The 16,336-nt window shown below is 26.4% G+C and overlaps 1 protein-coding gene across 2 annotated transcripts in view; it reads right to left on the bottom strand.

Annotated features, from left to right (window-relative positions):
• The window catches only part of LOC102599025 (organ-specific protein S2-like), an 18,754-nt gene continuing 2,418 nt past the window's right edge, over positions 1-16,336 (bottom strand). Inside the window, exons 2-3 of one of the 2 annotated variants that reach the window (XM_015307448.1) lie at positions 16,290-16,334; positions 1-729 (exon numbers count right to left, since the gene is read on the bottom strand). In XM_015307448.1, the coding sequence (XP_015162934.1) occupies positions 151-729; positions 16,290-16,334 (624 nt within the window). In that variant the 3' untranslated portion in view covers positions 1-150. Of the gene's footprint in view, positions 730-2,823; positions 2,885-16,289; positions 16,335-16,336 lie in introns of those variants that run through there. The other variant, XM_006344519.2, reaches the window with a different exon arrangement.

The following is a 16,336-nucleotide window of genomic DNA, read 5'->3' as shown; positions in this document are numbered from 1 at the left end:
TACAATTAAACAACAATTACATTAAACTCAAGAAATACTATAGTACAAATGTTTATTTTTCCTTATTCCATAAACCACATAACATCGAAAGGGCATTCACACGGAGGGAGTTTACAAGAAAACTAAATGACACACAATGCTTTTGCAATATCACTCATTGTACACACTAACATTCGGCCTTGGTTCAAAGGACTTTTCTCCTTTAAGACTGATTTCATTGTCACGGTAGGAAGTTGCAGTTGGCCTTGGTTCAAAATCTTTTGTAAAGGATGATTTTTCTTGTTCGAGACCAGCACCACCATGATAGTAAGTAGTTATAGTCGGTCGTGGTTCAAAAGACTTTTCTCCTTTAAGACCGACTTCATCATCACGGTAAGAAGTTGCAGTTGGCCTTGGTTCAAAATCTTTTGTAAAGGATGATTTTTCTTGTTCGAGACCAGCACCACCATGATAGTAAGTAGTTATAGTCGGTCGTGGTTCAAAAGACTTTTCTCCTTTAAGACTGACTTCATTATCATGGTAAGAAGTTGCAGTTGGTCTTGGTTCAAAAGACTTTTCTTGTTTGAGACTAGCATCATCATGATAATAAGCAGTTATAGTTGGCCTTGGCTCGGAAGGAACGTCATACCGAGGCATAAGATGCTTGATTGCTATAGGCATGGGCTCATTTTTCATCACAATATTCCAATATTCTCCAGGGTCTCTTCTTGCATCTGTGCTGCTAGCATACTGCACAAAAATGACAGACAATAAAATGTTTGTTGAATTCTATGTTACATGGTTACATGTTCATTCATTTTTTATTACTAATACATAGAGGGTCAGTTGGTTATTTGACCAATTTGCTATTCTATTTTAACTTCATTTTAATTTATTTGTTTTGTTTTGTTTTGTATATGTTATTTATTTAAAAATTATAAAAAATAGTATTATAAATTACAATAATATTTTAAAAAATATATTAAAAAATAGAACAAATCACAAAAATTTTCTTGTGCAACATGAATTGGGATGTAGGGAATAACATATATTAGTTGAAAATTATATAAAAAGTACTATAATTTACAATAATTAACTACTTAAAATATTTTTAAATCATATAAAAATTTAGTTGACTTTGCTAATTTTATGTGCCACATAAATTAAGACACATAAGATAATATATATTAAACCTATGCAAGCACATAGTATTGCATCTAGTATACAAATATGCATAAACATTTGGTATGGATATACATAGATTTATTTTGGGTAGAATATTTATATTTTTGAAAAAATTAGTTTTAAATTTATATTTTTGACTTTTAATTTTTTAAAAAATTCATGTAGGATATATATGATCTTTCTAGCAAAGTTCAAGGTATATTTTAATTTTTTCATACATAAATTGTTTTTTGACTTCTTTGATTATCATTATTTGAGTTTCTTATTCTTTTTTTTTTCTTTCATTCCTTGGTGTAAAGAAAAAAAAACTAATTTTTTTTGACTATATTGTTGCTTTAGTTTTTGTATTTGAAAAAAGGGAAAAAAGACAAATATACCCCCGAACTATTGTAAATGGTATGCAAATACTCTCCGTCATACTTTTGGGACATTGGTGCCCCTGCCGTCCAAAAACTAGAGCATATATGCCCTTCACTCTAACGGAAGACTAAATAGGAACACGTGGCACATTCTTATCCGTCGATCCGATATTTAATAAATGTCGGGTCGGTAGATAAGATTATGACACGTGTATGTCCGTTTGTATAAAGGGTATATATGTTCTAGTTTTTGAACGGCGAGGGCACCAATGTCCTAAAAGCGTGACAGAGGGTATCTGCATACCATTTACAATAGTTCGGGGGTATATTTGTCATTTTTCCCTTGAAAAAAAATTGGGTCATCTATAATAAATTTTACAAGAAAATTAGTGAACATAAATAAATTTGACCTTCAAAGTAAAAAATTTAAATTGATCATTAGAACCAAAAAAAAGTCAAAAAAAATATGTGTGAGGAGGATTAAATATACTCATATGGGATTATATTTTTTTTTAAAATAATTAAAATTAATTTTTTCACTTCCGTTAGAGAAAAATGATATATGTGAGACATTTGTATAACAGTAGGCGTGTATATATGAACCATTTTCATAACGAGTGGTATATTAGCTCTAAATGACAAAATTTAAGGGTATATCAACCCCTTTTCTCATGATATTGACTAGAGGAGTTTATGTTTTATGCATCGTTAATATACTAATTTTTTTAGATATTGGGTAATTTTGTTTTGATTTGTTTACTTCTGTTATTTTCTTGAGTCGATGGAGTACCGAAAAAATATCTTAACCTCTCAAAGTAAAGATAAGATCTGCACACATACTATCTTATCTAGACCCCACTAATTGTTGGATTTCGCTGGATATATTATTGTATTAGGTACGTTGCTAAAAAATCACTATTTTTATATTAAAAATTTTCAATGAAAAATATTCAGTGTTCATTTCCACTTATATTTTGATTGAATCAGTGAGAAAATAATAATAATAATAATAATAAGGAAATAATGTTAACACATGCAAAAATTTGAAAGTTTCCAACTCTTCCGGTGTGAATTTGTTTTTCACCGTGTGTTTTTTCAGTAAATTGATTTGATGGAAAATAGATGAAGAAAACCATATTTTATAACACAAAAACAAAATTCTCATTGATTTGTGATGAAAAAAGTCTCTATTTCTAATAGTGATAGAATTTCTTTGATAACCAACATTAAATAGAGTTACCTACAATAATAGAAACTAATTGTTTAAATACTTTTGTGCATTGTATAGAATTTAACTTACCAAGGCAAGTGGAATGAGGAGGATGAGAGCAAAAAGTGATTTCATGTCTTCAAGAGAGGTACAACTCATATGCTTTTGCTATTGATATTTGCTTGGTGCATGGATAAGAAAATCCTAGAGTTTATATAGACAAGTTTGGCAAATACAAAACAATATAATAACAATAATAGTAGTAGTATCTTTTATAAAACAATAATAGTTATTATTATAATTTATAATAATTGATAATAATCTTTTATAAAACAATAATAATTATTATTATAATTATTACTATTATAAAAAAACAAGTTGGCAAAATAGCGATTTCAATTCTTGTATTATTTTATAATTTCAGTTTTACTCCATGTGTTATTTGACTATGTATATTTACTTTCAATTATTTTAAAGTGTGCGGTTTTGATCCTTAAAGTTAATTAACAAAAGTTAACTATTTAACAAAATGATTATTTTAAAAGATATAAAATAAATTGAAGGGTTAGTGATTCTAAATACTTGAAGAATTATGTATAGATAAAAAATTGAATTTAATAAAAACTAAATGTTAATTTTTTTAAAGATTGAAAGTTGTTAGGACACCATTGATAACCGTAAGGATTGACTGGCAGGAGACTATATGGCTTTCAATATGCCGCAAAAAAAGCTCTATCAGTTAGAGGTAAAATTTGTACTCCGATATCGATGAATTTCAAAACACTATTTCAGACTCTATCCGATACGGAAGGGGCCTTCTTTAGTATTAGTAGCTCATCCTTCGAAATGAAGCTCCCCTCTAGTTTAGGTTGGGATGATGGATCCTCAACCCTACCCCTAGCAAGTCAACTCAGTTCCCATTAAAAAAAATAGGATAGTTTCAATAGCCGCAAGTTCTTAGTTCCTAAGGCCTGTGCCCCATGGAATGGGCAGAGATAGGGAGTGACTCGCAGATTTCTACTCTTATGGCTCCACCTACTTAACTCTTTCAAATATAATCGTATTTGACCTTGATTAGTAACCATTAAAAAAAAACAGAGAAGAGGAAGCACAAGTTGCTAATGAATAAAAAAAAGAGCAAATATAGAAGCAAATGCGATCAATTTATATAATATTAAAATAATCACTCTAATTGTATATTTTTTAAAAATATATAAAATATAATTTTAATTTTATATACATAATTCTTCAAGCAATTAGAATCACCAACCCTTTATTTTATTTTATATATTTTCGAATAATCATTTTGTTTAATAATTAACTTTTTTCAACTTAAGGACCAAAACCGCACACTTAAAATAATTGAAGGTTAATGTGCATAGTCAACACAAGGACTAAAATAGAATTATGCAATAACATGGACTAAAATTGCTATTTCATATGGACTAAAATTACTATAATGCTATGTTGGGCAGCAAAGCAGACTAAATATTGCAGAACTCATATGGACTGCACTTTTACAATCAAAACATCGATTTATTGTATGACTGACTGTACAAGGGAGACTGCTTACAAAAGAAAGATTAAAGCATCTCACTGTTTCAGTGGAAGATACTACATGTTGTCTTTGTGCAAGTCAATTTCTATAGACTCAGTTACACATCTTCACAGAATGCACTTGGATAAAGACATTGAGAGATGACATCCAACAGTGGGTAGGACTAGCCATACCTAAGGGTGAAGTTAAGAAAGTGTTGGAAGACATAAAGAGGAGAACCAGAAGCATTCCAAAGGAAGTGATCGCAGCTATTTGGGGAGCAATGAAGAACTGAAATTTTTTTAGAGGATCATCGGTGAATACTAATATAGTGTTAGTACAGATTAAGAAAGAAGTTATAGAGATTAGATTTACTTAAAGGATCTAGGAAAGCTAGCAACAGTCAAAGGTTGATAACCAAGTTACTTAGTGTCTACTTTTTTTTGTTTTTTTTGGGTAGTTGGAAACCTATGCATCTTAGTACTCTTCCTAGAAGGTGGCTAAGATGATACGTGACCTTATGGTGTAATGTTCTTTGTTGGTTAATGGTAATTTACAGTGTTTACCAAAAAAATTTTTTAGTCTATTTTTCCTACATAGTTGTAGAAATATAGAGAAGGCTAATGTCTGTTTCTAGTCAAGGATATTTATGTAATTTTTGTATTTTATCATTTGAATTTTTTATTTTTTTTATCTTTTAAATATTTGAAAATTATATTTAACAAATACTATAAAAATTATGATAATTAACAATTTAACATATTTAAATTTTTTTTATTGATTCTCAAAAATTTTATCGGTGCCACATAAATTGAAACAAAAGAAATGACATATACTATTTAAAATGATGTAAAGAACACTATAAATCACAATAATTAGCAACTTGAAATATTTGAAAACATATAAAATTTGGTTGATTCTTGAAATTCTATATGCGTCATGTATATTGGGATATAGAGAGTGATATATATTATTTGAAAGTTATGTAAAAAAATATTATAAATCACAATAATTAACAACTACAAATATTTTAAAATTATAATCTTTGGGATGTTTTTCCAAATTTCAACGATATCACATAAATTGAGACTGAAAGAGTACATATATTGGGCTCATGCTAGCACAGAGTCTCATATCTAGTATATAGTAGAAACTAGTAAACGTGTCCACTCTTCGCACAGTTATAAAAGATTAATACACATAATTTTATCAATATTATTCGTTCTATTTTATATAAAATGAATTTTTAGACATTTTTTCATTGTTTAAAATAATTAAATTGTTCAATGTTCAAGATAAATATTTGAAATTTTTTCCATATTTGTTCTTCCCTTAAGGTTGTACATTTTTCCAAACTCTTTTGAATAATGACTATCTTTACTTTTAAGAATAACTTGGGAATAACCAAAAGGAAAATAGTGGAAAACATAGTTTAATTTATGTCCTCGAATATTTTTCTTAATATAAAAGGAAGATGTATTTACAAAATCATTGCTATAACCTTTATTGTTAAAAACTAAAAGAATAATTTATGAATTCTCTGTATAATCTTCTAAGTTCTTGTTGACATTCACTTTCACAAGCCGATTTATAGGACTACAATATGAAATATCAAATAATGTATAGTGACTATTAATTATTTTAGGAATTATATATAATAACAAAAAGTTATTGGAGTAATGAAAATAAAGACCATTAATGTTTACATTAAAAAAAATACTATAAAACAACTAATATACTCACATGTTTATCGATATATTGTCTTCATGTTATCAATATTTGCTACAAACTAATCATTGTTTACATATTTTTGTATAATAAATTTAGATACTCTTAAATGAGATCAAAGAGTGAGATGTACATTTATATAAAATAATTAAAATATTTATATTTATCGATCTAACGTTTTTTTCTCGCGACTTAAGTGCTAATTTCTATCTCAAGACTTATATTATGTCATTAGAATATGACATTTGAAAAGATAGCAACAACAGACAACCAAATTAAAACTACAACAATTATATTGTTATTTTCAAATAGTGAATGTCCATCAACGTATACGCTTCATTTTGCCTCATTTTGAGAAATGAAATTAAATACCTCATAATTCTTGCAAGTGTTTCAAATTCTTGATTCACTTTCAAATATCTTAATAAAATATATGAAGTCTTCATAAGGTTAAATTCACAATAAATTATGGAAAGAAAGAATAAGAAAGACTACAAATACACCTTCCTTGGCTTACTTGAAAAAAATTAGCACAACAATCTCCTCCATTCCTGTCACAAGAAAATCCAAACTCTTGCAACTCAAAAGAAATGAAGTGTAGATTTTATTTTTAAGAAAAATGTGTAAATGAGTTTGACAGAAAATACTGACAGGAAATACAAAATTACAAAAATATGAGAATTTTATTTATATATATATAGAAGGAAGAAAGGGTAAAAATGTTTGTAACCAATTTGAAATTATAATGTTTATTTAGTAAATTCAATTAATAAAAAATAAATTCCATTGAGAACTATCAAAAATTAATAATTGTTTTATTTTTTAATAAATAAATAAAATATGAGAGAATGTAAAAGAAGGGTTTCAGTAAAATTAATTAATAATATCAATGATAAAATAAAAAAAATATTTTCAGTTTTCTACAATTTTTTTATGGCAATAAATTAAATGAGATTGATGGATAGAAAAATTAACATGAAGAAGAATAGTTGATGGTAATAAGGAGAAGAGATACATATGATATTTTATTTTAGGAAAATTGTAAAAATAGAAGGTATAATAATAAATTATGATGTTTTAGAAGGAGGATAGATAAATAAATTCTTTTATTTTAGAAAACTATAAAAATAGAAGTGTCACATTAAGAATTTAAGGAAAAGTAATAAAGTATAGTATTGATGAAGAAAGAGGAAAAGTAATAGATTATAGTAGAACCGTCAAAATGGGCTTAGTCCATGGGGCCGGCTCAACCCAACCCGTTATTGGGGTAGGGTTGGGATAGGATTTTTCAAGCCCTTTTAAAACAAGGGCTTATAAGCCCGACCCATATAAGCTCTTGGCCCTTGAGGCTTGATTGGGGCTGGGCTGGAGTCGGCCCATGGGCCAAAACTTTTTATTAGGGTAACTTACAATAATCTAACTAGTATATAATCTAATTACTTAAATACACGCTATGTTGTAATATTATGAATCTTACCAGATTTTGGTAGGTCCAAATACATATATCTCGGAATATATGGACTCAAAATTAGGTTAATATGTTCTAGATACACTCTATCAAAGTAGATCCGCATGTATCTAGGATGCATAGACAAAATCTCGCACCCTCGCCTCCCTCCAATCTTGCTTATCACTTACTTATCTTGCTCGCGTATCTGGTATGTGAGATACATGCTAATTACACTAGGCTTTTTGCTAGTGTTATTAAAACAACACCATTATTGTCATATTGATTTGAAAATCTTCTCATTTTCTTAATGTTATGAAATTATAAGTTTGAAAAGAAAAAAAAAGAAGGGCTAGCCCGCCCCAGTCCTCAGCCCTTCAAGGGTTGGGTTGGGTTGAGCATATTCAGGCCCTTCCGAATAAAGGGCCAACCCCCCAACCCTTCAAATTCTTTGGCCCGTGAGGCTTGGGCCGGGTAGGGCTGGGCCGACCCTTTTTGACAGCTCTAGATTATAGTAACATTGAGGAGATATAAATAAGATATTTTAAATTGTTATATTATTATTTTATTTGCAGATTTTATATATTTAAAAAATAATAAAAATTTGATTGAAATAATAAATGATAATGCTGATAAAAGAGAAGAGTCACATTATTATTTTATTCAACATATAACATATCAAAGAAATATTTGAAATTTTATGTTCATTCACATGAATAGGTTCTCACATTAGAATCACTAAAAATAAAAATAACATAGTCAAGAACAATAACAATAAAAATAAAAAAAAATTATAAATAAATGAATGAACATGAAACAAAAAATTACGAAAAGTTAAAAGTGAGAATGCTAATACCTAATCTTTCTTTTACCCTAAATCCTTTTCAAACTTATTGTCAACAGACAATAATAATTTTTTGATGGTGAAAATAACATTATATATTATGTGAGAAATCAAAATTACAATATCAAATACAAGTTGAAAAGAAATTTTTATCCTACCTCATTTTTTTTTTGCTTTAACCGAAAAGTTGATTGCCTTGAGTCTTGACACATTCAGCAAACTAATGGAAGTAGAATAAATGCAAAGAAAAATCACGTCAGAAGATATAAAAATATGAAGAATCGAAAAAATTTAAAAAGAAAAAACCATCAAAAATTAAATAGATAGAACCAAAGACAATAGAAGCACATAAAGAACAATTAATTTGCAGATACCAAATCTTGATTAGACAAAAATAAATTACAAATAATGACACTATAAAAAATAATTAAGAAAATAATTTCACATCATCATTGTAAGTGCAATAGCAATCCAACAATAAATTGATGATAATGAAAAATAAAGAATGCCTACTATGCTCCGAATTTCAAGAAAACTTACATTATAGAGAAGTCTCCTTCAATGGGGGATTGTAACACATGTATATGAATATTAAGTGAATTTATGGAATATGAGAAGAAAGGGAAAAGTTTTGTAACTGATATGAAATTATGGTGTTTAATTAGTAAGAATAATTATGATATAGAATTATGAGAATTTATGATTTAAGATGTGCATTATGGAGTTTTTAATATAACACATGAATTAGAAACTATGAAAAATCACAAAAATAAGATATGATTTAGAATTATGAGAATTAAAGATCTAAGATATATATTTTGGAGTTTTTAATATAGCACATAATTTAAATAAAATGAAAAATCACAAAAATGAAAAAAAAAAGATAAATGAGTTTTTTTTTTATCATAAAAAGGTGATATATCACTTTGTCTATATCTAACTTTAATATAAATAGAGATATAGATATAGATTTATGTTTGTTAATATTTTAATTAAATATTTTTGTTGAATATTTTAAATTCAAATAAAGAGGAGAAGACAACAAACAAATCCTTTTGGAAAAAAAAACGGATGACAATAAAGGTAAAAGAAAAGTTTTAACCAAAAAAAAGGAAAGTTATTGAGAAGACATTAATAGTGGAGTAATAGTGAGGAGAGAGAAAGTGTAAATGTAGCTATTTTTCTAAATTAAATGAGAAAAATGTTAAAAATTTGAGAAAAAAGATAAATTGAGATCCTAGCCAAAGAAGCATGCCACATCAGCGATTTCACATCCAGCTTTATATATAGATATAGATTGTTTGGTAAGTGCAAAGTATTTTTAGAAAAATATATTAAAATTAATAATAAAATTAGCAAATTAAGTAATGATTTGATAAACATTTTTGAGTATTAAAGATTGATAAAAAATGCCTACTAGTTGAAGCAATTGATAATTAAATTAAAAGTTATAATAATTACAATAGAAAATATTTTTGGTAACCAAATACAAAAAATAACTTTCTTACGTAAAAACATTTTTTTTGAAAAATGTCCTTTGACATACCAAAACGGCAAAGTATACTTAATTATATCTAATCTCTTATAATAAATAATAATATCTTTCTCTAGTCATCTATTTTTGTCTAAGATTTGATCGTCAGATTTCTCACCAACTGATAGCCGGCTATGAATTTCTTAAATTTATATGTAGCAATGATAAATAAAGGATTTTGCGATAATTATGTAGCAATGATACAATTATTATTATATTATATTTTTCTCAAGATTCAAATTTTGAAATTCATTTTGCACGTATTCTCAAACGTTTATTAGGTAGTTCAGTTAAATACATAAAATATGTTATCTCCTTTAATTATACACATTAACATCAATTGAAACATACTTGAGATTATACATCTTATCGAGACTATTATATAAATAACGAAAATGATATATTTTAAGTAGCTAACTTTTATCTATGTAATGATACTTGACATATCTTTTATTTAGATTAATTAACAAGCATAAAATCTTGCTAGATTTTAGTATAGGTGTTAGCTTTCACTTGATGATTTTAATACCTCTAGGCTCTAGCAATTTGGGTAAATATCAATTAATATCATTATGGGCGTGATATACGTTTGATTGTGCTTCTTTAACCACTTCAATATTAATTTAATTGAAAAAAAATGTATAACATAAATTGAGATATTAAGTAATATTTTGAATAAACTCAGGTACCAATTGTGATTTGAAGAAAAGATTTATATAGTTAAAATTATACACAGTGACAAGTTAACTTATGTTCAAATTCATATGTTGGCTATTTCTTATGTTCTACTAATACTTTTAAGAAAATTAGAGTAAGGTTTTCGTATTGTACATGATTTTTGGCTAATAAGGGTATCAAACTATTTTTTATTTATTTGATTGATTGGTGATTGCGAATATTAACCTATGCGATAATTTTTTATTGGAAAATGGATTGGCATTTAGTGGACATAGTTTGCAAGAACTCAAGAGATAACCCTAGTTAACAAATTCTCTTAGGAATAAGTTGAAGTTACTTTGCATACTTAATCAACCTTATCTAAATAACTCATATAGATTTGAGAAATTATATACTGAGATACATCGTTCAACTTTTGGGAAAGATTGAGAGATGTTGTAAAGGTAGGAGTGTATATCTAGAAAATCCAAAAAATAGGTAATTGCCATGAAAACCGAGGACGCTATATTTCATTGAGGGGACACAACTGTTATTCAATTAATATAATTTACAATCAATTATATTAATGGATGATGTATTTCCCAATTATTTACTTCTAATAATTGGATAAGGCCAAGGGGTGATGTATATAGTCAAGATGACAAGCTCTTATACAGACATCAAGTGACATATATTACATGATTTATGCAGGGGTGTCAATTTCAGCTCATATAAGTAAAATGAATATATTTTTTTATATTAAATTAAATGGATCATTCATATTTTCTTAAATGAGTAAATATGGACTTCAACCTATTTAAGTTCATATAAATATAGACAAAATGGGTAAACATGAGAATCCATATGTCACGATCCAAGGGTATCCCTAGATGTAACATGGCGTACAAGACCCCGAATTAGATTGCTCATTGTCTTGCTAGAGCATCTGTTTTGTTGTCTGGTTCGATGTACTCGTTATCGATGTACTCGTTTTTTATTTGAATAATACAAGATGAAAAAAATGATAGTAATTCATAGTTGCATCAATGCAAATAAAGCATTTTAAAATGGGTTGAATAAGAGATTATTAGGCTAAATTGAAGATCTTTTTTCAAAGGGATAATGCTTGAATGAGTTGAAATTGACCCAATTTAAATTATCTTGATTCCAATCCATTAATTTCTAGACGACTTGAACAAATCTATATTATATATCTATAAAGTTGAAAATAAACACGCTGATATGACATGCTTCATTGGTCAGCATTACTATTTATCTATTTTTTCAGAATTTTGATTTTTTTTAATTTTCTGTTCAAAATTCTTTTAATAATTAACCTCTTTCCTCATTATTAACATTTACTACATTTAGCTTTTCTTTCCAAGTGAATTTATGCAACGTTTTTTTAAAATTTTTTTTTAAAGGTGTGAGGCTCAAAGGCCTCCTTTAATAAAACAAAAAATCTGTACAACTTGCCACTAGCCCAACAAAGACAAAGCAACAAAATAAATAAAATAACAAAACAAAAAACAAATGGACAATTAAATTACGGTCCCACGTAGCTTCGGTTACTTTTGATGCTATTAATCACCAATAATCAATTGACATCATTCCTTTACTTATGCATACTTTATTTTCGTGTGTATAATATACTCCTGATACATTTTCTTTTGAGGTCTCAGGTAACTGTTTTCTCTTTTCTGTTATTTATATTTATTTTCTTCTTTTTAAATTTTTATTATTTTATTCTTGATCTTTTGATTTTAATGTCTATATGTTATCATCAGTTTATAACATGCTTATTAATATAGAGCTTTTTGATATGAAGATCAAAAGTCAGAATTTCTTTTTCTCATCAAAGTCATTGTTATTTAAGTTTTTGTAAGATTTTATTTTATTTTTTATAATTTAAGTATAATTTTTTTAAAGTCGTTAATTTATATGAATATGTTTATCTCTCTCTCTTCTCTAAATTTATATTTAATAATAAGGTTATGTATAGACAAAGTGATGTGATATTTTTTTATGATCAATTTTTCTTTTTTTTAAGTGTAATTTTTTTGAAGTTGTTAATTTATATGAATACGGTTATCTCTCTTCTCTAAATGTATATATAATATAAGGTTAGGTATAGACAAAGTGATATTATACTTTTTATGACCATTTTATTTGTTGAATCTATTGTTGTAATAATAAAAAGCAACGAAAATTATGAAGGCAATAAAAAGACGTAAAGAAAAATGCCATTCATATCTACATTTAATATAAATCTATAAATAATTAAAAGTTATATAAAAGAAAAGTAATGTGATACCTCTTTTTGGCCTAGATCCTATTTATCTTTTCTATTTTTTATGACAATTATTTATTAATTAATTAATTACTATTATAGTACAAACTAAATGTGTTATATATATATTCTCCATTTTTTGACATTTTTCTTAATGTTTTCTATTTATATGATTTATTCGAAAACGTAAAAGAAATTATTTGTTACCTTAAATTTGCAAGAAAATATATGGGTCATTTATTGATCATTATTGTTACCTATTATTTTGCGCTAATTACTTGTTCTTCCTCGTAACATCCCCTAAATTCTTTCTTTATTTACGTTTTAATTCTTTTTAATTGATAATTTTATTTACCTTAATAAATGTCAAGATATCTTTTTAAGACTTGCAATCAATATTATCACAAGAGAAAAATATGTGTGCATGATTTTGCTCAATTCAATTAATATAAGGGATTTTAATTTTATTTCTCGATTATCAAAGGACATAAAAAAAAGTTGTGTTTAAAATATCAATATCACTATACGTGATTAATTTTTATATTCACAAATTTTGTATGATTTCTAACGCATTCGAATACGCCAACGAGAATCCGATGAAAAAAATACAATATTACTTCAACACTTTTCAAAAATAATATCGTTTTGATTGATGCCGCTCTAAACTAATTGATAGTGGCATCGAAGTTACGTGTGATTAAAGATGAAAAAGGAAAAGGATGAAGAATACTTAAAATAAGAGTTATTTCGATATCCTTATATACTTTACAAGACATAATAATGAATATTATCATAAGAGAAAAAAAGAGTTGACGATTAGATAAAATTAATAGGAGACTAGCGAAGATGAATTTGAAGTGAAAAAGCAAGAAAAAAAGAAAAAGATAGATTTGATTTATTATATTTTATAAAAGAAAGGTAAATGAAAAGGCAAAAATTGAAGAAAAGTGATGACTGAAATAAGTCATGAAAAGGAAGTAAATATTTTTTTTATTCTCTACTATGTGATAACATGAGGTGATAGAAAACACGATATGAAAAGGAAGTAAATATTTTTTTTATTCTCTACTTGTGATAACATGAGGTGATAGAAAACACGATAGCATATAGATGTGACTATAATACAAGTTGAGACGATTATTTATATAGTAGTCATTCTTTTTAAATTTAAAAATTTTAATATATATATCTATTTATTTTATACTACCTTAAAAGTATGAACTCTCTAACACAAAAAAAAGGCGTTGGTGGAAAGGGCATGAAGTTGGAGAGAAGTGTTCCAACACAACCAAGAAAAAAAAATATCATGAGTTGGAAAGAAAGTGCTCCAACACTAGTTATTTATGATATTTACTTATTTATATTTAATTGGGATTTGTTAGTTAGAGTAGCTCCTAGTCATAGTTTAATTTGATTTTTATTTTTATAAATAGGGATGTCACTAGTTATTTTCAATACACAGTACAGAAAATATAGGAATACACAGAAATATACATAAACATATAGAACTTTTGAATTTATAAAAAAAATATTTTCTTTTACAATTGATACATAATACAAACACAGGTTATACAAAATACAAATACAATTGTCTTAATATAATTGATATAAAATACAATTTTTTCACTTATATATAATTGAATGCAATTGATATATAATACATTTGACTGAGTGGATGAATACATATTGTATATTAAGATTTGTTTAATGGGGGTGGAAGAAGATTCAACAAAAGATGACCCAATTCGACTATTTACCAAAATAGTCAACAAAAGCCAAGCTACATTACATGACAAGTCCTTTTCTACAATAAAAGGCAAGCTATAGTACACGACAACTACTAAAGAATATATCTATATATTACTTTAGAAACATATACAAGATTTATGATAAACAAAATCATTACTCCATTTATTATTATTTTTTCAAAAAAATATTATTTTATTATTATTCTAATATTTTGATTTTAAAAATTAATTTAAGTTATAACTATTAATTTTTTACTTATTTGTAATAGATAACAACTCTTATTATTTAGTACTTTAGAAATTAGAATTGACCAATTTTTTTATTTATTTGAACTATATTAAAAGTCTTAATAATTAAAACTTCAAAATAAATATTTTACTGTATATAAATCTTACTTAAATTATGATAAACCAAAAAAAATTAAAGAAAGAGGTTCACATTTTCTTAGAGAGGTGGAAGAGGTAGATGGCAGGGGCTTCTAGCTAATACCATATCAAATTACACATACAAGTACACACCAACTTTTAAAGAAAGTTTATTTTCTGTTCTTACTTTATATTCCCATAGTTTACACAATTATATAGGTATGAGGATACTAAGCACTCTAAGAATAGAGACAATTTGCACATAATGAAACAACCATTACATTAAACTCAAGAAATACTATTTTTTTTTGTACTATATTATAATTTAAAACTATATTTTAGACTATATTGTTCCTTTAGTTTTTGTATTTGAAAAGAAAAATTGGGTCATCTATAATAAATTTTACAAGAAAATTAGTGAACATAAATAAATTTGACCATCAAAATAATAAATTTAAACTAGTCATTAGAACCAAAAAAAAAAAAAAAAAATATGTGTGAGGAGGATTAAATAAACCCATATGGGATTATATATATGTTTTAAAATAATTAAAATTAAATTAAAATTATTTTTTTCACTTCCATTAGAGGAAAATGATATATGTGAGCCATTTGTATAACAGTAGGGGTGTATATATGAACCATTTTCATAACGAGTGGTATATTAGCTCTAAATGAAAAAATTTAAGGGTATATCGAGCACTTTTTCCATGATATTAAATAGAGGAGTTTATGTTTTATGCATCATTAATATACTAATTTTTTTTAGGTATTAGGCAATTTTGTTTTGATTTGTTCACTTCTGTTATTTTCTTGAGTCGACAGAGTACCGAAAAAAATCTTAACCTTTCAAAGTAAAGATAAGATTTGCGCACATACTATCTTCTCTAGACCCCACTAATTGTTGGATTTCGCTGGATATATTATTGTATTATGTACGTGGCTAAAATATCACTATTTTTCTATTAAAATTTTTCAATGAAAAATATTCAGTGGCCATTTCCACTTATATTTCGATTAAATCAGTGAGAAAATAATAATAATAATAATAATAATAATAATAATAATAATAATAATAATAATAATAATAATAATAATAATAATAATAATAATAATAATAATAATAATAATAATTCACATGCAAAAATTAGAAAGTTTCCAACTCTTCCGGTGTGAATTTGTTTCTCACCATGTGTTTTTTTAGTAAATTGATTTGATGAAAAATAGATGATGAAAACCATATTTTATAACACAAAAACAAAATTCTCATTGATTTGCGATGAAAAAAGTCTCTATTTCTAATAGTGATAGAATTTCTTTGATAACCAACATTAAATAGAGTTACCTACAATAATAGAAACTAATTGTTTAAATACTTTTGTGCATTGTATAGAATTTAACTTACCAAGGCAAGTGAAATGAGGAGGATGAGAGCAAAAAGTGATTTCATGT

This window comes from Solanum tuberosum, unplaced genomic scaffold (assembly GCF_000226075.1).
Source record: "Solanum tuberosum cultivar DM 1-3 516 R44 unplaced genomic scaffold, SolTub_3.0 scf00058, whole genome shotgun sequence".
Taxonomy (NCBI): domain Eukaryota; kingdom Viridiplantae; phylum Streptophyta; class Magnoliopsida; order Solanales; family Solanaceae; genus Solanum; species Solanum tuberosum.
The sequence above is the reverse complement of the archived record's forward strand: the minus strand, read 5'-3'. Positions and strand labels throughout refer to the sequence as shown.